A 27,998-nucleotide genomic window follows, 5' to 3' on the forward strand; every position below is an offset into this window, starting at 1 on the left:
GTCACTTCTGCCAAGATAAAAGGAAAAACAAAAACAGACTAGAGGCCTCTTTCCTCCATGCCTATATAGACTTTCAATTTAAAAGTGCAGCTTTGGACAAGAGAATATGACCAAACCCAAATACACAGTCCTTCTTTTCTCATCAGTGAATCTGTTTATTGCATAGGGCAGAATTCCAATTTTATTTTATTTTTTTAATATTGAGGCCTATGATCTTGGGAGTATGGTTACAGCAGCATACTGCTCTAGATGGAAATAAAACATTCTCACTGAGATCTGCAGCATTAATGCCTTCCCCAGGACAGCTGTCATTGCTCTTGTTCTTCCTTCTTATCTTGGTATACCTTCTCCATTCCTCCCATTTCCTTTTGACTTCTTTCAGCATCTAAACCATTCCTTTCCCATTTGTTGTCTAAAATCAGCACTTGCACAGAAATGTCAGAAGTCATAAACGACTGGGCTTTAAGTGAAGAAGCAGTTCCAGGGATCCTATGGATTATGAGGAAGAAACACTACTCTTCAAACAGCCATGTGGGTCATATGTAAGTTCAATAAAAAAAGAATAAAATGTTATCTGAGATCTACTTCTGCATCAGTAAACTCTCCTACTTCTGACCTTCTATAACCTATCTTCTTTGTTTTAAATTCCTCCTGCCTATGACTCTGATTTTGCATGGACCACCTGAAAGCCCAAACTAGGGTGAGGATCTATTTGTATATACAACTTGTGAGACAGACATAGATTGAATTGGTGGTTGTGTTCACCAGACTATGGTACCTAGGAAGTGTACGTAGCTATAAACCTCAAACTATACCTGCATGTAATAATGGCTAGACCAGGTTTCCTTACGGTGAAAAATCATTACCGTTGCATCAGTACTTTCAAAAGCCAGGTCATTTGCTCCAGTGTTTCCAATTATGCTACAATGCGTGCAAGATCATGCACCAAGCCTCCAGCAAAGATCACATATTTCCTAAAGAACTTGTTAAACTCCTATCCTTGAAAGTGTTGGCTGTTCAGTTTTTTCACACCACAGTTGTAAAGCAAAATAAAGAGAGAAGCGTGGAAAGAAATGTGTCTTGAATACAGCTCTGGGACATGGAGGTTTTCAGACCTGTCAAAATCTTTCAAGTGAATATTTACTTTATAATCAAACTCACCATCCACTTCTGCCAGGAAACAGCTAAGAAGAATACTAAACACAGACCTTCCTAATGGATGTAACTTTACTGCCATGGACAAAATCAAAGTTCCAGTTTCATCACAAATGTCAAAGCTGAATCCAACAGCTATATAAGAATTCAAATGAATGGCACCTTTGCATCTTGAGTGTAAGCAAGACATACTGGAATAGATGCAGACACCTGACAGCCTTGATTTAAGGATGACCAAGTATATACAGGAGTAGTAAAATACAATGGCCACAATGAGTAAATAATGTGCTTTGTTAAGCTCAATACATTTTAAAACACCTGTAAAACCAGCAACTGAACGTTAAAAATCTAATCACTGTGAATGAAGATGTAGAAGAAAAAAAAATTCTAGTTGAAATATTCCAATGTAATGTTTAGGAGACTATGATGAACCAAATGGAAAGCCTAAGATGGAGTCAAAGAGGAGGCAACAGAGTCTGTAATGAAAAAAATGATAATGGGACAAAATCAAAGAGTGGTCTCTAAAACTGAAAAGCAAAGTGTAAGCTGGAGCAACTTCTTGCTATGGAGGAGAATATATATTTATCTGAGCTACTATGTTTACAAAATATTGCCGCATTCTTCAAGCAAAAACTTCTTTAGCAAATAATCCAAAATGAGGGAGTGTCAAAGAAAGTTCATTTCACCACTTTAAAAGAAAGGAAAGAAAACTTCACACATTGTTTTTCAAGAGGGAAGCTTTCAGACCTAACTCTTGGACAGTGAAGCAAAATCTAATATTATCTACACTTTACATTAGTTCAGCATAGTATCTTGGAGAGAAGGATGGTTTCCAGAAAGCAAATGAACCAGCACCAGAACACGGAATCTGAGTCAATATTTTTTCAGAGGAGAAGCTTATGGCATTGTCTTCCAGTAATGTAGAAAAAAAGTCATTGGTGCCTTCTAAGCCATATGAGTTGCTAACAAAAGATACTTGTAATAGTCTCAAAGACATCCTCAGGGTAGCTTTATGTCTACATGTATAACTTTAGAAGTATTCCTGCACTTTCTGAGCACAAGAAGGTGCCTTTAGAGATCTGAAAATCTCCTTGCCTATACCAAGAAAAACTCAAAAGCAAAATCCACTGCAAATTATGAGCTAAGAATAGTAAATGTAAATAAAGGTCTATTTAGCCATCTTCCCACAAAATATTGTTTTGAAAAGTACAATGCTGCAGGTAGATGAAAAAAAAAATGTGGTCAATGCAGAGGAAATGGTCAAGACACAGAAAATAGAAGCTAAAGTTCTATTTGATATTGCAAGTGACGTTTGTAATTGAACTTCAGTAAGGAATAAGGTACAAGCTATGCAAAAAATATGCTACTTTGTATATTGAAAACAGACTCACTGGCATCTTTGATAATTTGGCAACATAATCAGTTTTTTGTTTTAAAGAAAAGTTTAAAATTAATAGATAGATATTCCAGAGAAAACATTGTAAAGTGTAGCTGAAATGACTGCAAATTACATAGGTTTTCAAGGAGTGTAATCTGAAATGTATTTTGTAAAATAATATTTATTAACTATTTTTATTTTGTCCCTTATACTCTGGTTTTGCATATTACTTGTTGTATAAAACCGATTTTTCCAGAGGGAAAATAAAAGCATTCAGACAGTATTAAGACTGCTGAAATTAAAGAACAAATCTGTTAATGTGAAGTTTCCTGTAAATATTATCCATATGTGTATATAAAGTGTTTACATTCACCATACAACATTTGTATTCAGCACCATAGAAACAGAAAAAAATAGGGTATTAGGGCTGCCTTAAAGCAGTGGTCTTTCAGAAGAATAAAATATCAAACAAAAATTGATGTACAGAATGTATAATTGTATGACATCAAAGAAAGTGGCAGGTGATTGATAAACATCCTCTCACTGTGAAAAAATGCATCATCAGTGTTTGCTTTCCTCCACTGCAAGAGCTGAAAGAAAGCCCTACTGCAAAGCAGAATATGTGTTTGTTTAAAAGCAGAAAATTAGTCCAATGACAGTATTAGATTGCATAATAGTTTAAGTGTGCTCAATGCAGAAAAAAATCCCACAGGAACAACTAATATAGCAGCTGGATAAGCATACAAAGAGAAAGCCCAGGACTTATGATTTAGCAATCTGTGTGGCATCAAAAAAGATGCATATGGTACACAGAATATTAAAGGATTTAAAACCTGTCCATTTTTTCCCTTCCTAAAATAACTTTAAAATTAGTGAAATCATTAGTATAATATGGATAATTAAAGCCTTTGCTATAATCTCTTTTCCCATAAGCGAGTGGGAAATAATTTGGTTTAAAGCAAGGGCATATTCAGAAGATAATATAACCATTCTCTGTAACTTAATTTATCTTTTACCTCCAGGTTTCTGAGATATGCATTTATACTTGATTTACTGGAATTGGTTTTTAATCACACTACTGCCTAAAGGACAAGTGAAAGACTGAGCTTCAACCTTTCTGCTTTAAAGTCTAAAAATAGATTATGGATAAGTATAGCACTTCTACGATGATGCAGGACAAAGACCCCAACAAAACAACAAAAAAAAACCCAATTCAAGGATATACTTTGATTTTAAAATTCCCACTTTAATTTACAGAATTTTACTTCAAATATCTTAACTTTTTACATGCATATTCATTACTTCTTTAAGAAAAAAAGTGAGATTTCTTTAAGAAAAAATATGAGATTCTGATGCTTTATCAAGACATAAATTATTTTTTTTTTTTCATTTTTATTTTCAGAGCTGGTTTATATGCTTATAGTTTGTCTCTCCATTTGAAATTAAACCACTGCTTGAACAATCTGGTCAGTGTGCTAACTAATTTGGGTTTGGTTTTTTTTTTTTCTACTTTTAATATATTTCATGGTGTAATAAATTATATATATGATTGTTCTACAAGTATCAGTCAAAAATGGAGATTAGAAATCTGAACATGTTCTGTCTTGCAGCCTTCATAGAGAATAAGAACTGTGATAAGCTTATGAAGAATTTCAACAATAAACTACTGTGACTGCCTTGCTATTACAGCTCATTCTCATGATGATAACAAGACAATGATGGATATTAACAGGAATATAGATATAAAGCATATTTTTTATACCACAAAGGCAATTATGTAACTACATAACAAAAGCTTGTAACAAATACCATAGCTGGAAACACAAAAATAATTTTGTTGCATTTTCCCAATAAATGCTGTAAATTGTCTGCAATGTTCATGTGAAGCTTCCTGTCAAACTATAAACAGTTTGCAGCAATCTTACAATTAGACATTCACTTGTCTGGTGTCCTGGCCATTATAAAGGAAAAAAAAAAAAGTGCTAAAAAGGTACTTATTTGCTTTATTTATATTTTAGTAAAACCTATCTTTAAATTATAAACAGTTACACTGCATAGTGTTTAGTGTATTAAGTTTCAAAGGACAGAGCACTTGGTTAAAAGAGATGTTTCCTCTTGCCTGACAAAAAAATAAACCCAAAGTAATCTCAACACTCTCAAAATGTATGTATTTTTCATGACTCATGCTCATTGGTGCACCCTTTATTTACTACTTCTATTTTCAATCTGATAAGAGATTTTCAGCTTGCCAAAGATGTGACTGCGAGAGGTAAGATACAAGTTCATAAATTTTGTCTGATTTAGAGCAGATGAACCTATCTATAACACTTCATAACTCAATTTAGTCAGCATGTATCTTCAGAGTACTGATAAGCAAAAGCCGTAACAGCTACAGGTCCTTAACAGGCTATAGTCAATAAACCCCCACATTAATGTTTCAATCTGTGATACATTATTTTTGTTTATATGACATAAAGCATTAACTATTTTAAGACTTTATGAAGTGATATCTTTTAAAAATCTTTTATTTGAAAACTCATGTAATTAATTTTCGATGATAAAAGTTTTAATAAAGAAATTGTCTTATGAATCAATTTGGAGACTTGTGAGATCTGGGCTCAATTGCCAGCTTTCTCTCCCTTAAGACTCTGTGTGTGAAACTGGTGTTCAGAACAGTAATAACATCTAAAGTGAAAAAAAAAATAAAACTTGAACCTTCACTTTTTGTAAAACTATTTTATGTAATGACAACAATATATAAATATAGATACTTTAACAAGTACCTTTTCCTTCTGAAGATCTGAAACATCTTTTGTTACACTGTTTTCTTGCACACTAACTTGATTTGCTGACAAATTAAAAACCAGTGACAGTCTGTAACCTAATTCTCCCTCAATGTTTAGGACACAGCTGAACTAAAGACAGAAAAGTCTCAGCTGCAGCCAAGAAAACACATGAATGTGATTTTTCTGATGTGATTTAGGTGCTTTTCATTTCCTTAGAGAACTTCAGGGAACTTACTGTTTAATTAAAAAGGTATTTAAAATACATTTTAATACCCCGTGCAGCAGGGAGCAAGGCATCATCTCTCTAGCTGAATTCTCTACCTACTTGGCTGTGAGTTGCTGTACTCCTGCATCTGCAGACAAGATGAGCTGTGTGCTCTGCATGTAGATTAAAACACTGTTGGTGAGCGGATCCAGAAGGGCTCCTCCCCATCCCACAGCAGCCCCTTCTCCCCTGGAGTAATCATTCAATATGGAAGCTGAAGACATAGGCTTGAATTCTCAAGCCCAGGAAGAATTAAAGCTCAGCTCTACATACCCCGTATGAGTGTTGTTACCATTCGCATTGCTGTATCATCAGACTGACCTTTCTCTCTCATGTTGCTGTGTTTATGGCAGAGGAGAAGCCCAAAAAGTGTATTAGATTTGCTCAAGGCACTGCTATCTGATTATGTCCCCGCAATAGAGGTATCACCATTTACATCCCCACTCAGAAAGTTATATTAAAAATGTGAGTAAGAGTACTTTAGATACTAATATCATTTTACGAAATGCTGTATAAGCAGTGAGAAAATGGTTAAAACTACTGCATAAAAATCTTTCCATGAGACTTCAATGAGGTGGGGGACAGAAAGGTTTTACTCCTGACTTGGCAAACAGGTGACTGACAATTTCAAATTTGGCTCTAATATGTCAGACTCTTTATCTTCCCTGTGAAGGTATCAGGAAATTTCAGGTAGACAATACAGACTAAGGCACAAAGTCCTTGATCTTACCAAGCAATAATCTCATTTTGAATTTGTATTTAATTCTGTTATACGGTTCTACTTATGTCTATAAAGTTACGGAGTAATAAAAAAATATTTACAAAGATCATGGCAAATGAAGCCAGCATCCTCAAAGAAGCCCAGTATAACTTTTTGTCTTGCATCAGACTGAAATAACTTGGTATATAAAAAGAAACATTCTTCTAGCTCAGAATTTTTTTCTCCCTAAGGACAGTCAGATGATAACTAAACAGATCCAATATAAAGAGCTATATGTGAGTAACACCTATTCTAGAGAATACCCATTTGGCAACACATTTTAATTACAGCCATGCATGTTTGCAACATCCAGCTTTTACTGTGCTAAAAATCACACATAAGATTTGAAACCCTGAGGCAAACAAGACACATGAATTCTTATGGTTCTGAATGGGAAAAATTACACCTATCAAGAGATGAAATATTTTGATATCCTGGATTTTGAAAAAAGAAAGAAAGAAAATTATAAGGTTGCTACTGGGTTAGACAATTCACAATGAAACCAGCTAACAAAAAAGTCTACATTAATTTCACAGAAACTTATCCTCAGGAAGAGAAAACATCCCAATTTTTTCAGACCTTGTAAAACATTTAATCAGTAGCTAGGACTGGACTTCTCAGAGAGCAAAGATGAACACCTCTAAAAAAATGTGTAACCTCTAACTAAAGCAGTAGAGCAGATAATAAACACAGATATTAATCACAAGATGAAATGGTTTGATGAAATGAAATGATTTAAGACTTGCTACCTGACACACAGCAGCAATGAAGAATGCCACACTGTACCCAAAGGCTAAAATTACTAGTGAATACAAGCTCTGGATCCCTGGCAGTCTCCCAAAGTTGAGATGTATTAACTCTGATTGGATCTGACTGGACAGGGAGTGCTTAGTGCTCTTATTATTTTTTATTGCCTTCCTTCATGCCACCGCAATAATAAATATGTTGTACTACCTAATACATGCTATGAATATGATAGTGTTTTCCTACTGAATAAATTTGTTAGGGCCCAGATCAAAGAAGTGCTTACATGCACAAGTGGAGAAAACTATTCTCAGATAACAGCAATAAACCTTGCCTCATTTCTTAACTGAGTCATATGTGGCTATTTTCATTGGAAGTGTCAGAAAGACAGCTGACTGCCATAGGCTGACTAGAATATTTCAGGGACTATCCTACACTCAAACTCATTTGCAGTTTGCATAGTACATGCCCCTATGCCTCAATTCCTAGATGAGCCAAAGACAGATATTGCGTACAAATCCAATACACGGTACTTCAGCAGCAATTTCACCATGAAGTACAGCTTTTGTTCAGAAATATAGATGGAAAGAATGATGCTGATTTCTTTCTAAAGTAAATTAGGAAGTAAATAAAGAAGTGACAGAAGCAAAGTTGGGATTAGAGACATGAACCTAAAAGCCTCTAGCCAGATGTTCACTGAAGCAGTAACAGCCATAGTATACAATACATATAATCATATTATATCTTATTTATATAATAGTCTAGGAGTCAGGACATCTGGTAATAACCAGGAAATCTCACACACGTTCTTAGTCAAAAAACCAGCTCTTGTCTCATAGGCAAGTGATCTAACCTCTCTGTTGGTTGTGGTCATGGCTATTCCTACTGAAGGTGAGCAGTTGTATTACCAAATTTACAAGGTTCATGAGATAAGAAAGAAAAAGAAAAATAAACTAGAAGAATGAATCTGTAGACAAATGAGTCTATACTCCAAGTATTATGACTCTTACCCAGTGACTTGAAACAGTAAAATACATATGGAACCCAACCTAACTTTTGTGAATCTGCCTGTAGGTTATAGGACTCTTCACACAAAGGCCACAGTATTTGGAATAATACATCTTCACATTTTGATAACTCTTACACGTCACATGACAAAGTAAATAAGGCATATCTGTATCAAGAAATTCTTTAGCTTATGAAGATTTGCCATGTCCTATGACCAGACCTGAGTAAAGACAAGAGAAAAAAATACCCACAAATACTATAGGAAGAAACTCCTACTGATTACTAGTGGCACTGCTTGTATTTGCATAGTTGTAAACATTTGTATTTATTGAGGTTTACTGAGAGAAATGCTGCAGAATGAAGAAGTTCATAACACAAACAGGGGTTCAACAGAATATTTAACTTTTGCCTTTCTGACAGCTCACACTGAGTATTGTACATATAATGTCATCATGCTTGTGATCCAACATTTATGGGTTTTTGTTTGTTCAGGGTTTGTTTGTTTGTTTTATGGTCAAGGATGAGTTTCATGAAGGGTTTGGACTTCTCCTTCCCTTCACCCCTCCCTCCATCATGATTTAACTATTCCACTTTCTTCCTTGGTTGGCAGAGGTTCATTGAGTCACTTTTATAAATGTCCACTTTTAATTAAAGACTTTGTAGAAGTAGAAGGCCTTACAGAATATTCTAAAGTTCACAATGCTCAGCAATGTGTCAACTTACCTAATCCTTTCTGAAAAGTTCTGATACAGCCAAGTCCCTTCAAAGGAAGGCAGGTTTCCTCCCCACTTCTCTCAGGAAGAGTCCTCAACACCAATTGTGTACTCACACAAGAGTTACACGGTTCAAAGGTCAGACTTTGTCCCAACATAAGGCTAGTTTCAACAGCTGTTTTCAAAATTAGAACCAGGTCTGTTGACCATCACTGTATGCTACCAGGAATAAAACAACAGATTTGAATATAGGCTTAGATCTAATAGAAAACTTAGCTTTGAAGACAGCAGGTCAACACTGAATACTACGTAAGATACCCCTTTTCACTCACAGCTTCACAATCTGTGCATTAGAAATATCTAATAACAAACAAATGTTATCAAGTCTAGTTTGCCTGCCAGGAAGAAGAGGTGACATTCCTGCAAAAAAAAAAATAGATAGGAAGAAGGAAAGGCTATTTAGTCTGTCTAAGTTTATAAGGTAGTCAAACAGGATTTGAAAACTCAGTGAAGAGGAGCTGGTCTCATTTTAATGAAAGGTTGAGACTTTGCCTTCAGCTCTTCACAATCTTTCCTTCCCTGGCCGGTGAATTACCCTTTCCCTTATGCAAGCAGAGCCAGTTCTTCAGCCAGTAACTGCTTCCCACAGCAATTCTGACCTTCGGTGCCTGCACAGAAGTGCACGCACCATATGTTCTTTGGACATTTATTTATAGTCTTTTTCTGATAGAGCTGGGCAATTACAAAGAAATAATGATAATTTGTGAGTGGAAAAAAAAGGGCTTCTCCTACTTAAATTTTTCCCATGAGAGAATAGAATACAAATGTCATCCACTTGCAGCAGACAATTCATGACCATGTTATCTAAATTATAAACAAACTGTATAAGCAAATATCAGCAACAAACTAATCAAAATCATGACCTATTTATGGGTTGATTAGAATAACAAAAAATGACTGCAAATAAGTGGTGGTTAATTTGTGAAACAAATAAAGGGCTATGATTCTCACAAATTGCTGTCAGTGAATAATTTAGTCAGCTCTGGTTAGAGCCATCTATTTATTAAAAAATCTTTAGCACTCTCCAACTGGAGCTGGCAGAATGATTTATCTATACACACAGTGATAAAGCCAAGGGAAATCAGTACTACTGGACATTTTAAATGTTGGGTTTGATTCCCTAGAGCCCTGTAGTATCATTTATAACTATCTAGCTGGACTTTAGACGTGACCATTCTCATTTGGTAACATTTTAAAGCCACTTTGCCCAGAACAGATGACACAATACACAAGGCAGCAGCAAATCAACATTTCTATGTTTAAATTACATAGTAAACCTGTGGTTTGCACTAGAAAATAACATAAACATTCTAGCAGAAATATACAGCAAGCATTCTTAGTAACAAGCATAAATTCCAGGACAGATGTTGGGCTCTTAAAGACAAAACCATGCTATCAATTTCCTAGAAAGATTAATATTATAAACAAAGTATTAATTCAGATAGGGTTTTCCTTTATCAGAGGTAGGGATCACTACAAAAGGAGTAGAGAATAAAGTTATTGATTTTAGGGCTTACTATTTGATTTTTTTTAAACAAATATTCAAGATCACATATTACTGTAAGGACTGTTGTCTTTCAACATTCACCAGCTTTAGACAGCAAAGTAACTGACTGTCCTTGTTTCAAGCCTCTTAAAATGACATTGTATAAGGCCAGAAGGATAAGATGTTACAGGGAAATAGTGTTAAAACTGTTGCAGGGGTGCTTCACAACTGTGTAAAAGCACACTATTACCTTGTCAAGGAAAGGCATAAGAAACAAAGCAACCATGTTTTCTTACAACAGAAGATTTTAAATAGTTTTTAAAGGATGACAACTGCCTGTCACAGTGTATATGCCCCATTATCCACCTGCATTCCAATTTCCCTGTTTCTCTTGTTTTGAACTAGAAAATATTAATACATACAGACTACCTTCCACTTTCACGCTTGAATTGTGACTGAAATTACAACTGCTTTGATCATCATCATCATTATTATTATTATTATTATTGCATTTATATTGCAATTTCTAGACTAAGAAGGTGCTTCTCAAAGTGAGAGGAAAATCTATAGCTCCTATCTACAAAAATTATCTAGATTACTTCCAACTACCTCAACACATTTGAAATAAAACAGTCAGAAATAGCAACAAATTAGAAAAAATGCAATCAATTTAAGCTTTGTTGCTGTCTTCACTACACATGAAATGCACATAAACATGTATTATTGCTTAAAATTTTAAGGTCAGTAACTTCACAGATACTACATATATTATGACATCATGCACATTAAAGTGTGAAAGTTATTGTCTGCAAGAAAATGACAATATTTCATCTGAGATTTTTTAGCCAAAACACACACAACTTTTTTTCTTGTTAAGACTTTGGGCTGTTCCCTAGCAAAAGGTGTGCTGTACAGATTATGAAAACAAGAGGAAAAAGTTGGAACTGTAACAAACATCACAAAGGAATACAATTGTGCATGACTTTTCATCAATTTACTCTCATATTTAAAACAAACAAGAGAAACAAACTGTTTTGATAGCATTTCTAAACTGAGTTTCATTAGTACTTCCGAATAGCTTCATCATGAAGTTGAGACTAGTTTCTGGATAATCTACAGTATTAGGGCTTCATGGGAAAAATGTTACATTTGTGGAGATTTACTACCTGTTATAACCCTTCTAAAAGCAAATGTATGGAACATTTATCTGCATTAAAAAAGAAAACAACAAAAAAACAAACAACCAAACCAAACCTCTTGAAATTTCTTCATGAAACCTCTCCATTTCTTCATAATAATTGCTGTATGTGTTTCATCAGAATTATTTTTATAATTATTCTCAACATTGCTACCTGTAATTTTGAGGTCTGAAAGGAAGGAAAAACACTTTCTAGAACTTCTTGGAAAGGGAAGTTCAAAATCCCTTGTAACATCCTCCAATCATCTTTAAGCCTGATCTTTAAACCTGGCTTTATGGCATAAAAATTCAAGTGAAGTTCAGTGAATGACCCACTCTTTAGAGGCATGCAGTGTACCTAACAATAAAACTTTCTTCAGGTTTCAAATTCTCTTTGTAAGTCATCCATACCCAACTTAATCAATGCTAACCTATAAAACTCAATAATCAAGATCCACCACTGGACACTTACTGTTTCTAATCAGGATACATAGAGGACATACTCTATCCAGTGGGACTGAAGAACAGAGAAAACATGGGAGTTTTTCCATCAAGTAATTTTTAAAATATGTCCTTCAAGTTTCTTTTCACACAGTGCAAATATGACCTTTTCTGAACTCCCATGAAACAGCAACCAGAAACTGCTTTTGGAATACCCTCAAAATAGATGCCATACCTGATAATTTTCTTATTTATTCTAATAAACCAATACATTTAGCCACAGTCCTGTAAATAAGGGCTAATTACTTTTGTTGCAGGATACTGTTTTATAAAAAAAAAAAAAAAACAAAAAAAAAAAAACCAACAACTTTGAAGACTTTTTGATATTAACAAAGTTTTAAACTATGTGGCACACAAGCATTTAAATTAAAAGCGAGAAACAGAAGTGAGACAATAAAAAGAGCAGTGTAAGGGACAAAAGGGAGAAAAACAAACTATGACACATATAGCACTATTTTGTTTGGATTATTTTCTAATAAAGTCTTTTAAACTTCAAAGTTGTCAAAATAATTAGTTGTTCTCTAGATTGCTCTGTTTTTCATTTACTATTATAGATGATTTTTAGTTCAGAACTTCTGTGAATGCTTTTCTTGACATCCTTTCTGAATCACTAAAAATGGTTTCAGGGATTTCAGCCTGTCTAAAGCCAGCAGCACTATGCCAACTTTAAGCAACACAAAATGTGCAGGAATTGATATATCCTTTAATTTTGAGTTAGAAGTCAGTGCAGTGAAAGATTAATATATATTTCTGAAGTACTGAAGTATATTTTTGGTATGAGCTGTAGCTGTTAAATCCCAGCACACCAGAATCCCCTAGCAGAATGATGAGTTGGCAAAAGTTTAGGAAATGAAGTCTGTTGACACAGCAGATTAATGAATTTGTTTGCTTTCTACCAGTCTCTCTTCAAGTAATATTATATCTATTTAATGTTTCATGAAATTAGATTACACTTTAATACTGTCAGAGTTACTCTCCTCTGTAATATTTGTATTTTAATAACAAGATGGATAGGTAAGTGAATGTGAGGGGGATGAAGAGCAAATTTCCCCTTTTTTACTGCCTATCTGCTACAAAGAATAGGATTTTTACTTTGAGTAACAAAGACAGTGGAGCATTCATTTGTATTCAATCCAATCTATATGCCCAGCTTTCCACTGAATCGGCTTTGTGCATTTTAAAAAGACAGTTTTTGTAAGAATGCTGCAATGAATTATAACTACAGAAGTCACATAGAATACATCTCACACAGCATGGGTTGGATCCATCCTGCTTTATACCACTAGGTGTAAATTGCTTACTGCCAGTAGTTATATTAGAGTAGTTAAATGCTTTACTTCTAGAGTAGTTAAATGCAGTACTTTCCTTCTGGCAGCAGAAAGTACAACAACATTTATTAACACAGTGCTTAGCAAAAATGTAATTTAGCCCAATCGATTTGCACATTGTACTGGCATATGATAAACAGAGGATAACAGGTTGTAAGGTACATCAGGAGGTCTCAATCACCTTCTGCTCAAAGGACAGTTATAACATAGACTGGGCTGCTGTCTGGTCTTGAAATCCTCCAAGGATGGAGACTGCATAACCTCCCTGGGAAATGCTGCCTGACATACACTGCTTGACTGTCCACAGAGTGAAAAAGATTGTCTTTATACCCAGCCTGAAACTCCCTGCCTGTTGTCTGTCGATCACCATACACCACTGTGAAAAACCTGGGTCTATTCTCCATGTAAACTCCACGTAGGCATTTGTAGACTGCTAGTAGGCCCCCACTGAAGCCATCAATCATGTGCCAACAGAAGTGTGCTCCAAAGAGGTGTGCTCCTTGATTTTCCCAGGGACTGAATGCAGACCTCCCTGATGTTCCTCAGATCTCAGAATCATAGAACCATAGAATTGTTCAAATTGGAAAATACCTTTGAGATCATAGAGTCCATGTGTTAACCTAACACTGTCAAGTCCACCACTAAACCACATCCCTAAGTGCAATATCTACACGTCTTTTAATTTCCTCCAGGGATGGTGACTTCACCACTTCCCTGGGCAGCCTGTTCCAGTGCTTTACAGCCCTTTCAATGAAGATTTTTTTCCTAATACTTAATTTAAACCTCCCCTGGCGCAACTTGAGGCCATCTCCTCTCATCCTATCACTTGTTACTTGGAAGAAGAGACCAACCGCCACATCACTATAACCTCCTTTCAGTAGCTGTAGAGTGACAAGGTCTCCCCTGAACCTCCTTTTCTCCAGGCTAAACAGCCCCAGTTCCTTCAGCTGTTCCCCATCAAACCTGTGCTTCAGACACTTCACCAGCTTTGTTGCCCTTCTCTGGACCCGTTCCAGTACCTCAGTGCATCTCTTGCAGTGCTGGGCTCAGACCTGAACACAGGATTTGAGATGTGGCTTCACCAGTGTCGAGTACAGGGGGATGATCACTGCCCTGGCCCTGCTGGTCACACTATTGCTGATATAGTCCAGGATGCTTTTGGCTGCTTTGGCTGCCTGGTCACACTACAGGCTGATGTTCACATGGCTATCAACCAACACCTCCACGTCCTTTTCTGTCAGGCAGCTTTTATTTCTTTGGCTTTTTTTTTGAGGACGGAGCATTGCAGCAAAATTTTAACTCCAAATATAATTTGATACAATATTTAATAATGCAAGTAAATTAAATTAGAAAACATACAAGAATTAAAACCTTTTCTGGTCTGATAGTTATTGTAATTCTTTCACCTCAATTACTGAATTCTTTCACCTGAATTACTGAATTCTTTCACCTCTCCCAAACATACAAAAGCTGTATGGTGGTAGGAGCTTGGGATAGATGACATTGCATGTGGGAGTAAGGCTGAATACTGGAGGAATTCAAAACTGTTGAACTTGAGCTGCTTCCAAAGTTACTGTTTACTTTTAAAGTTAAGGCTGCTGCCTTTTAGTTTCTGTTGTTTACAGAAACAGTGGTGTTTTCTCAGTAATCTTTTACCACATGCAGTTTAGGATCAAACTCAATAACAGCTCCACAGCTTCTACACAAGCAAATATCTACCAAAAAGGTAATTTTTCTGAAAGGTGAATACTAATATTTCTTGAAATATAAAGCTTAGTACTTTTGCTCACCTGGGGGGTGGGGGATAGGAAACAGAGCAGAAGGAATCCTAACAGAACCCACTGTGATTGAGTGAAACAGAAGTGAAATAGAATTAGCTATGTCAAGAAAACTTCAAGAATGCAATAATGTTACCTGGGGTTTTTTTATCATATGGTTTCTCACAGTTATAAAACATACACTGCCCAATTACATAAAAGCATGTGCTGGAGTCAGACTAAGGATCCAGCTAAGGTAGTATCCTGCTTCCATGAATGACCAAAAGGTGAAAGTGGAAGGCAAGCATACATCATAAGGACTATAGGAGCATACCTTTATAGCAGCAAGAAAGATTCATAAAAAGAACCTACAATCATTATTGAACACAATTTATTAATGCATCATGAAATGTAAAGTTTTAGATCCTCACTGAATTAAAGATGAAAGGAAACACAGCAAGGGAAACTGAAAATTGAAGACAATCAGAATTATGACAAATTACAAATGCAGTACATGTCTTTGTAATTCAGTTTCTGTCATGAGATCTCTACAATAGAAACAGCATCTAGTATTGACTTGATTCCATTTACAATGCTAAGGTTTACCAACTGATGGGTTGTTTGGACTGGGATGGTCAAATCCAAGCACAGTTTTAATCCATTAAAAGCTTTTATATTACTCCCTGTCTTTCAATGAGCACAAGAAGAAAGCTACAAGGATAATAGGCAAAGTCATACCATCTCACCTGAATGCACCAAATTACTATAAAATTTCGTCAGACTCAAAAGAAGCAATCTTCTCTGCAAAATGGCATCATGCTTTCAAGGGAAAATGAAATCTTATATTGAGCCACAATGCAAATCTTATCTAGGCACTTGATAAACTATAATCTGTAGAATATGATTTTTATTAGTAAATAATAATTTTATTAATTAAAAAGATTGTTCCAGTTTCTACTGACTCAATGATAATTTTAAAATTTACTTTGCTGATTGCAAAATCAAATAAATAGGATTAGGATTTTTTTCCCTCTTGTTGCTCAACAGATTCTTTCCTTACATTTACCAAATTCGGCACCTACTCACTTTGAGACAAACTGTTCATTATGGTTTCAGATGGGTAAATGAGCCATTGCTTTGATGAACTATTCCCTTCTAATATACACAGGACTACATATCTGAGAACTACTCCAAGTTTTATGCCACAGGACTCTAAACATTTTAGTCCAACTGAGTATTTCAGACACAGCTGGGACATCCTTTTTTCTCAAAAACAGTTCTCTGACACCCTTGCTATTTTTAAGATGCTTGAAATTTTGATCCAAGAAGGCGGTATTTCTAACCAAGGCAATTTTAGGTGGAGGATTATTTTTCTTTCATTGCTAAGCTCATACATAAATGGGCAAATAATAAGGCAGGGTGTGAAACTGAGTAATGAATGACTTACTTAAAAATGAGATGAAAAGGAAAGGAATAAAATTTATGTGAGCAGAAAAGTCAGAGCAACAGCAGTAGTAGTATTTGCTATTTTTAAAGTTACTTGTATTTCAGAGGACCCTAAACCATCTTATCTTGGGTGAGATTGTACCCTGAGCTAAATAAAGAGCAAAAGACAGAGAAACTTCTGAAGTCCTGTTTGTAGAATTTCCAACTATTCACTCCCTCAAAAGCACACAGGCTTCATATCTTCAAAGGAGAATAGGAAACAGACACCAAAAATTGAGTTCACAGTATAATATAAACAAAGACGTTGTGAACTGCTGAATTCATCTACTTGGAGAAGGTAGAAGACAGGTGAATGCTATCAAAGAGGAAAAGCTGTTGTTCAAGGTGCATTATACATATTTCATAACCAATTCACAGAACATTAAAACTCATAGACCTCATAAACTTTTGCAGTTTTTAGAGCAAGTCAGAGTTCATACCTGTGGCGAGATAAATGATATGGAAAAGCATGTCCTTGCCCTGCACGACATCCACAACCACATGGGAAAATCGGCTGTTGTCTTCCATGAAGTAAGGAATTGGAATAACTGGTTGAACAACCTCATGCATTAAAAAGAATTTTTGAGCATCTTGAAGATTCCTCTCTGTCAGATTCACATACAGTCCCTGGTCCATGGTACCACACTGTAAACACAGAAAAGTAAGTTACTATATACATCAATGATAACAACATATTTACTCTGCAATTTACAGCACAGGAAAAATAAAACACAAGAATATATTTTAGTGCTGACCAGACTGACCACACAGTGATTGAGGAAGCTCAGCTTTCCTGTGGCAGTACTCTGGAGGCTCCTTAACTCTAAACACCATGGGAGGGCACCAGACTGACCACCACAAGTAATATTTTGCTATATCATTGTTCCCAGGGCAGGAAGGAGAAGAGCTAACACCCAACAAAACACAGAATCTTCTGACTTGTTTGCATTATAATTTACACAGTCACAGTGCTAAAGACGGGAAAGCATTTATTAACTACATGCAAATTTCAACCATGAATAAAGAAAGCAAAATAAGAGGCAGTTAAATTTAGCACCTTTGCATTTAGGTCTTCAACCATCTAAGGACACAAAAGAGAAAGCTGCTTAGTGGATGTGAATGTCTAAACATCCACATGTTTACTCACACATAATTACATTAGAGAAGTAAAGCAGTACTTCACAGAATTTATCAAATATGTCAGTGATGTGAAAGGCATACCTAAGTCATACTTTTTTATTCTCTGTCATAAATTAAGCCATGAATTACAGCATGAACAAAATTATAGTGTGCAAAACCCTACCAGTTATTTTGTCATTATTGCCATGTTTTCAATCTGAAATTATGTGATCAGTTCAAATCCACAAATGTTAAGAAAAACTCAGATAAATAATTTCATAATGAGAGATAGTATGATAAGGGGAGGCAGTTAAGCAACTGTCAGGAAACAATTACTTGCTCTGTGTGCACACTGCATGTCAGGCCAGTGAAAAAAATAAACCACACCAAAAAAGAATTTTTCTGAATCTATCAATCAGGAAAGATTCCAGCTGGAACACTCATAGTACACTGAAATACACATGGTCCTTGGTCTTACAGTGCAAACTGTCCTATCTAAAGAGAAAAGCAACAATCTCTGGAGAAAAACAGTGTTCCTCAAAACTGGGACTCCAGTAGTAGTCTAATCTGGAAAATATTTCATTATTATAATCCAGTCTTGGAAGTGCAATGTCTGATGTAATTGTTACTACGTAGCAGTAGTATTCATTCAAATCACATGTTTTTGCTATTGCTGAGTAAGTGAATACTCTGAGGATAAATCTACTTCTGACGACACAAACAGAACTTCTGATAATTTATCATAAGGACTCTACAAAAGAAAAGTCCAAGTCCTCCTTTCTGGGAAGGAAACCAGACACTCAGCCAATGAATATATTCCATCTACATGAAGTATGTACTCTAAAGCATCATCAAGTCACAAAAAGAATGGTTACGCCCAGCTCTCAGCATTAGACTAGCTTCTGGTATACATCACTACTACAGTTATGGAGCCAGAAATCTAACAGGAATTTCAACAGAATAAAAGATTGCACTTGCAAAGAACAGAAGTTTGACATTACTAATGATACCTACAGATCAGCCAATGTCAATTGGCTTCAATACTGTGTTGTAAAAGGCTGTGTTACAGCTTCTAACACTAATGCTGGCCTGCTGATACAACTGGTGCCATTGTTTTTGTAAAAAGAAGTAGCAGCCATATTATAATTTACCAAACTATCCAAGCAAGAAACTTCTTCAACAGCTAAGCCTTGACTGGAATTTAGAAATCAGCACCAACAGCACTGTAGAGACTTAAACTGTTTTTATACAGCCATCAGGCTGTCGTCTTTGTGTGCACCATCTGTATGGGGTGATCTCACAATAACTATCAAAACATTAATACAAGGTTTGTAGGGAGGGATTAATAACTTTTATTGGACTTACTTTCCTAGTCAGAAAGATTTTTACATACAAGCCTTTCTTCAGGCTTTCTCCTTCAAAGATTTAGCCTCACTTAGACCCTCCTGATATCACTATTTTGACAACAGAAATATATAAAAAGCTATATACAAATATAGCTCACTTCTGCAATATGGCTTACTTAAATGGAGTCTTGTCTCTTGGGGCTAATGCCAAACACTATATTTTGGAAACATAACACAGTCTGGCCTGTAACTCAGAGCAAATTCAGTGTCTTATTTTCCTTCATATGCATAAATCAGGAAGTAATTAAAACTACCTACAATCCCCAGTGGGTGATTCTGTTTCATCCTTGCAGAGATCTCACAACTCTTAGAAGATAGGGAAGGCTGTTATTAGGAGTAGCACTGAACATGCGAAATTTCATTAATGGAGGGTGAAAGGTGGATAAAGGCAAACACAATGTATCTTGGTGAACAGCTATTGTTGTTAATTACTAAATTAATGCTGTTTTCCATTTCCCTTGCTAGAATCACACTTACTAAAATTTTCCTAGGAGTGGTTAATATGAAGAAGAAAACAATGCCTATGTGCTTACCTGAAATACCCTTTTCTTTATGTAGAAAACTAATTAGTTTTATGCTGTCAGTGAACTGCAAATTATTACACCCTCTGAGGGTGACAAGTTCAAATGAGGGGCACCCCACATCACAAATTCTTTTGATCAGACTATTCAACAAGTGTGGGCCACCTACACAGGAAAATCCTGACTGCTCCTCCTTTACCCCTTTCCCCTCTCTATCTTTTCTGTCAGTGTCCCCTTTTCAGGTTCAACTAGCACAAGCGCAGTGTAAAAGAGAATACCAGTTGGATCATACTTAGGCTAGGAATTAATGTTACCTTGACAAATAACTATAGTGTTTAGTGTTTCATTTTGACAGAAAATTGAAATCAAGCCTTTTTTCTCCTACCCTTCAAAGTGCATCTGCTTTTCAACACAAATTATTTTGTGGAAGGATAAAGTAAAGTATGTTGAAATAAGGGGACCTCTTAAGCCTTTCTTGTTTGGTTTTTTTTTTCTGTATTTCTTTTTTTTAAGATTGTAAACTGTAACATACCTCAAATCTGGACTTACTAACTATAAACCATACAACACTTTGAAAAAAAATCATGTAAACTATTGTCCTTCTCCCATGTATCTGTACCTGAAAATTAGGGTTAGGATTGGGATACGGAAGCCAAGCAGAGCGAGAGTTTTCCTGGTATTTGAAGGGTCCATTAAAGGCCTGAGTTATGGCACTCAGATTGAAAACACAAACTGCTGATGCGGCTATGCTGTTCCTGCAAAACAAATATAAACATTAACCTAAGTAGCAATATTAAGAAGTTGATTTCCTGATAAAATATTAAACCCACAATAACTCTCCAATCCTCCATGTAATTAACAAAGCAGATGTGATCAACCAGGAGACGATATCTCAATACAGCAATAAATGATGTGATGATTTTAGGCACCAACACTGGATTTAAAATTTCTGTCAGCCTTCCCAAGTAGCTGGTATGCAAGAAATGCAGAACTGCCTACCTTTTGCTGCTACTCTAATACCACAGGGCTATACTTCAACACATAAATACATGCATTAAGAATATATTTCTTCTAGTTACAGAGTTCAGGATGAGATTATTCCCAGTGCTCATTAACAATTCTTCTATACAACCAATGGCAGCCTGACAGAAGGAAGGATTTTCAGTGTATGGTATATCTCTAGACCCTAGGGAATCCCTGGGTAAGACACCTCCACAAAAATCCTCACTTTGAAGAGATATTGTCCAGCATTAAGAATGCAAGTTTCAGAAATCCGTCAAGAGAAAATAACTTGGACTGCATAATTCCCAAGATAGAGGAATAAATAGAAATAAACAGCAGCCAGGCAAAATACACAATTTCCTGTTCTTGTCTTGGAAATGTAATATACACAACAATAAAGTAGTTCTGCACATTGTAAAGAATATAACCCAGTGACTATGAGAGCTCACATTCATGTTCTGAATGCCTGCATGCATTGTTCTTTTCCACAGTTTGAGATAAAGGGATAGATAAGGAAGGTAACAGTTTCACAAATTTCCATTGTAGGTAAAACTGCCGACAATTGATCCACACAGCGTTCTTTTTCCCTTCTACACCCACCTCCCCTCCTTTTTTTTTAACTTAGCCTGTAATTTACAGAAGCATTAGGAAAGGCTTCTATAGAAACTCCAAAATGTTGGAAAGAAAAGCTAACCCTAGGGGATCAAATCTATCAAGAACTGAAAAAAGGAGCTAGGATACATGGATTTAATAGCAGGACAAAAGAACCATTTGCTTTCTTACACTTCTCAGTCTTATTTCAAATAAACCCCCAAATTTGAAGTTTCATGCTAACAATTTCTTTAGAAACAATTTTCATTTGATTTGATATTTCCTTGCCTACATCAACTATCACTAAATGCAGATCACTAATATTATTAACCATACCAATGTCACTTTTACTTTCTTGAAGTCCGTAAAGGACATTAGACTTATGCTTATAGATTTTCAGATAGTCTGAAAGGAAAAAAAAAATCAGCTTCATTATGAAGCAGAGGATACAGTGGGCTTAATCGTCAACGACACATAAAGAGTGCAGGTTTTGCTATTACTCAGTCTTTATTAACAGAAATGCTTCAGCTTTTTCCCCACAGGTATATCCAAGTATATTCACAGTACATTAAAAAAGCATTAGGGTACAATAAAATCATTGCAGTTCTGAAGACACTGAGATTGAAGAATGCTGAATGTGGTTCAATAATACCTGATGCTGTTACACTAACAGAAAGGAATATGTTGTTCCCCATCGTGGGTAACCCTGTTTCTGTGAAGAACCATTAGGTGCAGAGCTGAAAGGTGAATCATATGGGTTGTGTGGTATCTGAGAGCAGTATTCAGCATGGGGAAGTATTCTTAACTCTACAACATTGCAACAATGTCCAAAAAAATTAGTTACAATATTTGATCACATGAACAGTATAATTTAATGAAACTATCAAAAAACCTAAACCCAAACAGTTGTGAAGAATTCCACTTTGAATGGTCCATCTCATTTGGACAAGACAGAACGCTGAGTCATAGGGGAAGAAGGAATTAGCAGCAAGATTTCAAATACTGACTACTTTCATGTGGCAAATATAGCCTTCCATTAGCAAATCCATTTTCAGAAGAGACAAGGTGTGCTGATGACAGTCCTGATATTGTTGCTCAACCTCAGAAATTGGAATTTGTGTCCCAGGAAACTCCCTAACTCTCCAGATTGTCAGGGCAGCCCTTCTGAGAGAAGGGCATTGTTTCCCTTCCATGGGCACAGCCCTGTGGATTTTCTGGAGCAAAATTCCTCTGGTTAGGCTTTCAGTGGCAGGACTTTGTCAAAGCTATTATCTGATATCACAGGTCATGAGTCACCACAGCCTGATTCAAGCAGCCCCTCACTAGTCATGCTCACAGTATGAGTTGCCAGCACAGGGATGAGCCCAGGTCTGCAAGATGCCTAGATGTATTAAAGGATGGCACCAACAGCATGGAAATAAACTCAAGCTCAAATTTATGCTTATTGTAACATACAGGCTGCTCTCATGGAGCAACATATGAACTCCAGTGATAAAGTAACAAAGGACATTTCTGAGATGAATGTCTTTTATTTCCTAGGAGTTAAGCAAGTCTTGATATCAAGCTCAGAATCTAGGGAACTTTTATTATGTTCATCAAATGTCTTAATATTTTACCCCCCAAAAATATCATAACTAATATTTTACCAAATTGTTACTTTTAAGACCATATTGTACATTTTTTAATTTTACTCTATTGATATAACAGGTTCAGTTGAAAATTGGACTAAATTCTTGGTTTGACCTTCAAACTCACAGGAGTAGATGTTAGGATTATAAGAGCACTTCCTTTGGGTAAGGTCATCCTGAAATGGTCAAATTATATAATGTGAAATTCATTATTATGTCACATTATAAAATATTTATTTAATAAAGAAACAATGCATTTATGTACTACAGTAGTGTGCAAAATAAAAAAAATAATGTCTTTTTTAAGGATGCATGAAAAATATGACTGAATAGTCTTAAACACAACTGGCTCCCAGCTGTAGGGAAATATTAAGAATTCTTCCTTCTTTCATACACCTTCAACAATTCACATGGAAAGCAGTTTGGAACCAACACTTGTTTCACAAGAGGACACTGCAAAACGGTACTTTGGAAAGCTGAGAAAAACAGTAATTTTTATTTATGCTTACCCAGCACAAGCAGAATAGAGCAGCTCAGAACTTTAGTTTTTACTGTCATGAATGGCAAGAAAATAAAACATACCATGGAATTTACTTACACGTTAGTGGTAAAAATCCCATAAATCAAGTCCAATTCTGGCAGAAAGAAAGTGCTCTGTAGTTCATTATAGTAAAATGGAATTTCTCCAGGGCGAGAGCAGTTCAGCCGAGCTTTCATGAAGGTAGTCCAGGTATCCTCCAGCACAAACTTGCCACCAATATCATTTTTGCACACCCGAGCAGCACGAGAAAAGACTGTTTTCCCACAATCATGTTCCACTGCATTCTCCCGGAAGAAAAAGTAGGTAAAGTTCCCAATGTCATAAGATGACACAAAATTTGGCTCTGAAAATAACAGAAGAAAAAATTATTTATTACCTTCTTGCAATACATGCACTCATATTAACATGGAAGTTGGATGCATCTTCAAGCACTAAATTTAGAAAAACACACCTTTTATTACCCTTGCAGGGAACTGGCCCCATGATGTAGCTGAGTAGGAGCTACATGAACATGGCTAGACAGACTTCCTGCTTGAGGTATCTATAGCACGTGACTGTGCTGGGCAGCCCTAGCCCAGCTCACCATATTCTACCATCACAAGCATCACTGAGTTTATCTGTTAATTGTGTTTCTGCTTTGTCACCATACCAAAGCTCCAGATTAATGGTTATGGATGATAACTGAACATGACTAAGAAAGTGCTCAGAGGCTGTAATGAAAAGAAAGAGAAGGCTATACAAGAGCATTTGATTGTAAGATAATCACATTTCAGCCCTTTATTGCTTAAAGCTTTTGATAGCATTACAGTATTCTTTTTTTTTTCATTTTTCTTTTGTTTTCAATGATTAAATACTGATCAAAGAAACTGATAGTGATGCAGGAGGAATTAGAGAATATATTTAAAAAATCTTGAAAACAGTTGGCAATATTTTTTTAAAGAACAAAAGGGAAACAATGAATACTAAAGACAATAAACCTGTGGCCCATTTCCCATAAAGATTACTAAAACTGAGGAAAATCCATGACCTTAAGAGAGACTTACAACTTCTTGACAACTTTCTTAAAGAAAAGACAAATTTGATATACATATTTGTGAAGAAGAGCTGGCCTTGTGTAAGGAACCTCAGAAACAAGCAATTATAGAACCCCGAGAAACAAGCAGTTCTGGTGTCTTCGACATAAGAAGGACAAGTATCTGCTGGGACAAGTCCAGAGGAGTGCCACAAGGATGAACAGGGGGCTTGAACACCTCCCATATGAAGATGGGCTGAAAAAATTGGGGTTGTTCAGTCCGGACAAGAGAGCTGTGTGGAGACCTTATAGCTTCTTCTTGGAGGCCCACTGATCTAAAATGGTCTAGGACCTGACTGCAGAGCCAGAAGCACAACTAAAAGCTCTCAAAGTGTGGAGAATAATGAACTACAACTAAAACTTTCACAAACTTTAAGAATAAAAAAATCAAATGAAATGCATTCAGAATGTTCTCAGGGTTCTTGACAAATCCCTGGCAATCTTTCAAGAGACAATATTTTTAAAGTTGCACAGATAATCATAAAACCATGCGTAAATAAAAACTAGTACTCATATTTCATGGATATAAAACTGAGGAACAGTATATACATCTGCAAATACCTATATGTATACTTTATTGATTATAAACTGATGAAAATGTGACCTGACATTGAAATTTCTGAAAACTATTTTCATTTGCATGAAATGTAATAATTCCAGAGCTACCCCAGGGTATTCCATGGATATGGAAGGATTATCATGTCAGAGTTAATTTTTTTTTCATTTTCTCTTTGGAAAAAGTGAATTGGATCACTTCAAAGTTTCAAAGGAAAAAAGAGATTCTTGTCTAGGAAAAATTAGTTCATGTTTCTAAATATTGTGCTGTAAGCTGTTTGCTATTTGTTGACATGGAGACCTCCCATGAACATTTTTTAATGCAGCAAATTAAGTGACTCTCTTGTTTCCTGCTGAATTTGCAAATAGTTCTGGAAAGGTAAACGCATTTCATTTGTGAATTAGTAGATCATCACAGCAAGTGCAGGCATTTGGGTATTTGGCAGGATACAGCCAGTACAGAACAACATGAGAATGTCAACCTGTAATAATGTCACAAGTATTATATATGACCTTTATAGGATTTTATATATTCAATTTATGGATGCATCAGACTGACTAGACTTTCCTAAATTAAATGGAACAAATAGAATCAGGAAAACAAGCAAATAAACTTGCCAATGTGACACAACAAAGATCTCCAGTGTATAATAGGGAGCACTGCTACACAGATACACAAGTTCATGCCCTGAAAGCAGCCAGTGGCTAGTTACTGCTGCCTCTGGGCAAATACACTGTAGCATGCCATTTCCGAAGTTTGCTTACTCAGCACAAAGCCTGGGAATGTCTATGTCTTCCTTCATAAAGCAGCATCACTGTCCTGTAAGGATGTTTCCTCACAGACTCTTCTAAGTTAAATCAAAAAAGATGACTGAACCATATGAAGCCAAGACAGCACTTGTATCTGAAATAACCTAATTGTATGTAGGTTTTGCCTCCCACCTTTAGAAATTTTCCAGAGAGCACAGTCTCTATTGTTACTGAGAAGGCACTCACCAGGAAGAGACAATACTTCCTGTTTGGATTGTTCTCCTTTCACACCTGTCCAGTGAACTTGGAGATCAAAGAGATCAAGCCCATAAACACTGCCTGACAGGTGCTGTCTGACAGTGCTGACTGCTCCTTATAGAGACTGGCTGCAGCTCTGCCATGCAGCAAGTGGTAACACTGTGCTCTGGAGAATGGCATCAAGGCAACTACATGGTACATACCCTGGGAGGTGACATAAGGACAGACTGGGCTATCTGGGAGTTTAAAGCTTACTGGGAATGGGATGGGGCACTCTGGAGGGCAGAAGGAGCAAAATGGTGCAGCCCCACCTGTACTGCCTCTTGCTAAGGGTATAAATCAAACTTCTCCCCAAGTTGCACCCAACTTTTCAGTGGGAAAGCAGTAGCTGGAGTGGTCCAAAACAAGGCTACAAAGCGAGCCAACAATTAAGCAATACATATGATCAAGGATTTTGTGTGTAAGCTTGTTTCCTAGACATTTTTTTATTTAGTGGTGTAGATGTAGTCTGAGTTAGTAAAAGAATAACCGGGACTGGACAGGAACTTTCTCTACGAAGAATTATGGGAAATGGGAGCCTGAGAGAGCTTTCACAGAACATCTGAAGGAGCCCTGGTCTCCTCACTTCCTGAACTTTGGAGCAAGAAAGTTTGCCTGTGCTTTTTATAAAACTCCACATACTCTGAAGTAGGCTAATATGACTTAATTTACCCAGCTAGTGGATACTACTATTTCCAGAGTGAACCACGGAGTAATCTATCTGTTTTTCTGGAGGTAAGAGCAATTCACCTTAAGAATTATATGGTCTACTCTGAGCAAGAAAGAACTGTGATTTCCAGTGAGTATCCCTGTGAGAAGTGACCACTCACATCTCAAGTGCAATGCATTCAGAGACCCAGGCAAAAGCTAAATTAACCCCAGAAATGTGAAAGCTAGAGTTACATGTTTGCGAGATCTAGACACAAATGTGATTACATACATACACAAAATAATACACATATATTGATATAAATGAGTATGAAGTTTTGAAAATCTTCAGTAAAATACTGAAGTCTAGATACTTGTCTGATGCTGAACAACACCTGTCTGAAGCTTGTTCATTAACATGACTAGATCAATTAACCACACCCTTGTACCATCTGCCTCTAAGGACCCATTCCTTCTATTTGTATTCAGCGAAATACTTAATGGCATTAAATTCTAGGAAGATGCCTTTGATTTTTTTACTTTTAATAAAGCTCAAACTCCAGCTAGAAATGCTCTCTGAAAGGGAAGCTTAAAATCATGGAAAGAATTTAAGCTCCAAATGCAGTGGTCCACTTTTTCTTTCACCTTACTGACATAATGAATAAGTCCATTTTTTATTTGTATTTTGTAATTCCGGTATATTCATTTAGTGTAGCCCTCTGCAGCTGTTGGAAAACAGTATAAAACTTGCATTAAGATGACCGAGGCATCATTACTCATGAATGTTTAAGGTCAAATCTTAATCACAGAATAAAATTTTCCTGCAGTGTTAAAACATTGCAAAAGTAATATATAACTCGTAGTCATCATAGTTGTATCTATCCTCAGGAGCTGAACTTTAAAATGTTAAATAGTGGTATAAAGCTGGCCAAAACAATTCCTTAATAATACCTATTTTTCCTCTGTGTTTCAGAGTTATCTAGGACACGTGCTTAAAATGCTAGTATGACATAGCATAGCTGGGTACCAGTTCATTTTGACTACTGTTTCTTCTGCAAAGCTTCAGCTCTCCATGATTTCTTTTACATTCTTTTCCCTCTGCTAAATTGAACATTTTATGGGTATGGAAGAGCAAGGACCGCAAAATACACTAAAACTGTGTATGCCAGACATTTTTTTACCAATATTCTCTCATACTGCTGATAGGTTTTATAATACAATTCAGTATAATCATAAAGGTGGATGCATTCATTATACATTACATT

At 36.1% G+C, this 27,998-nt stretch overlaps 1 protein-coding gene across 1 annotated transcript in view; it reads right to left on the reverse strand.

The window, feature by feature from the left end:
• Positions 1-27,998, reverse strand: part of SEMA5A (semaphorin 5A) — a 223,148-nt gene that overhangs the window by 103,879 nt on the left and 91,271 nt on the right. Inside the window, exons 7-9 of the mRNA XM_034062463.1 lie at positions 23,469-23,754; positions 20,269-20,404; positions 17,044-17,248 (exon numbers count right to left, since the gene is read on the reverse strand). Coding sequence (XP_033918354.1) covers positions 17,044-17,248; positions 20,269-20,404; positions 23,469-23,754 — 627 coding nt within the window. The remainder of the gene's footprint in view (positions 1-17,043; positions 17,249-20,268; positions 20,405-23,468; positions 23,755-27,998) is intronic.

This window comes from Melopsittacus undulatus, chromosome 1 (genome assembly GCF_012275295.1).
Source record: "Melopsittacus undulatus isolate bMelUnd1 chromosome 1, bMelUnd1.mat.Z, whole genome shotgun sequence".
NCBI classification, from domain to species: domain Eukaryota; kingdom Metazoa; phylum Chordata; class Aves; order Psittaciformes; family Psittaculidae; genus Melopsittacus; species Melopsittacus undulatus.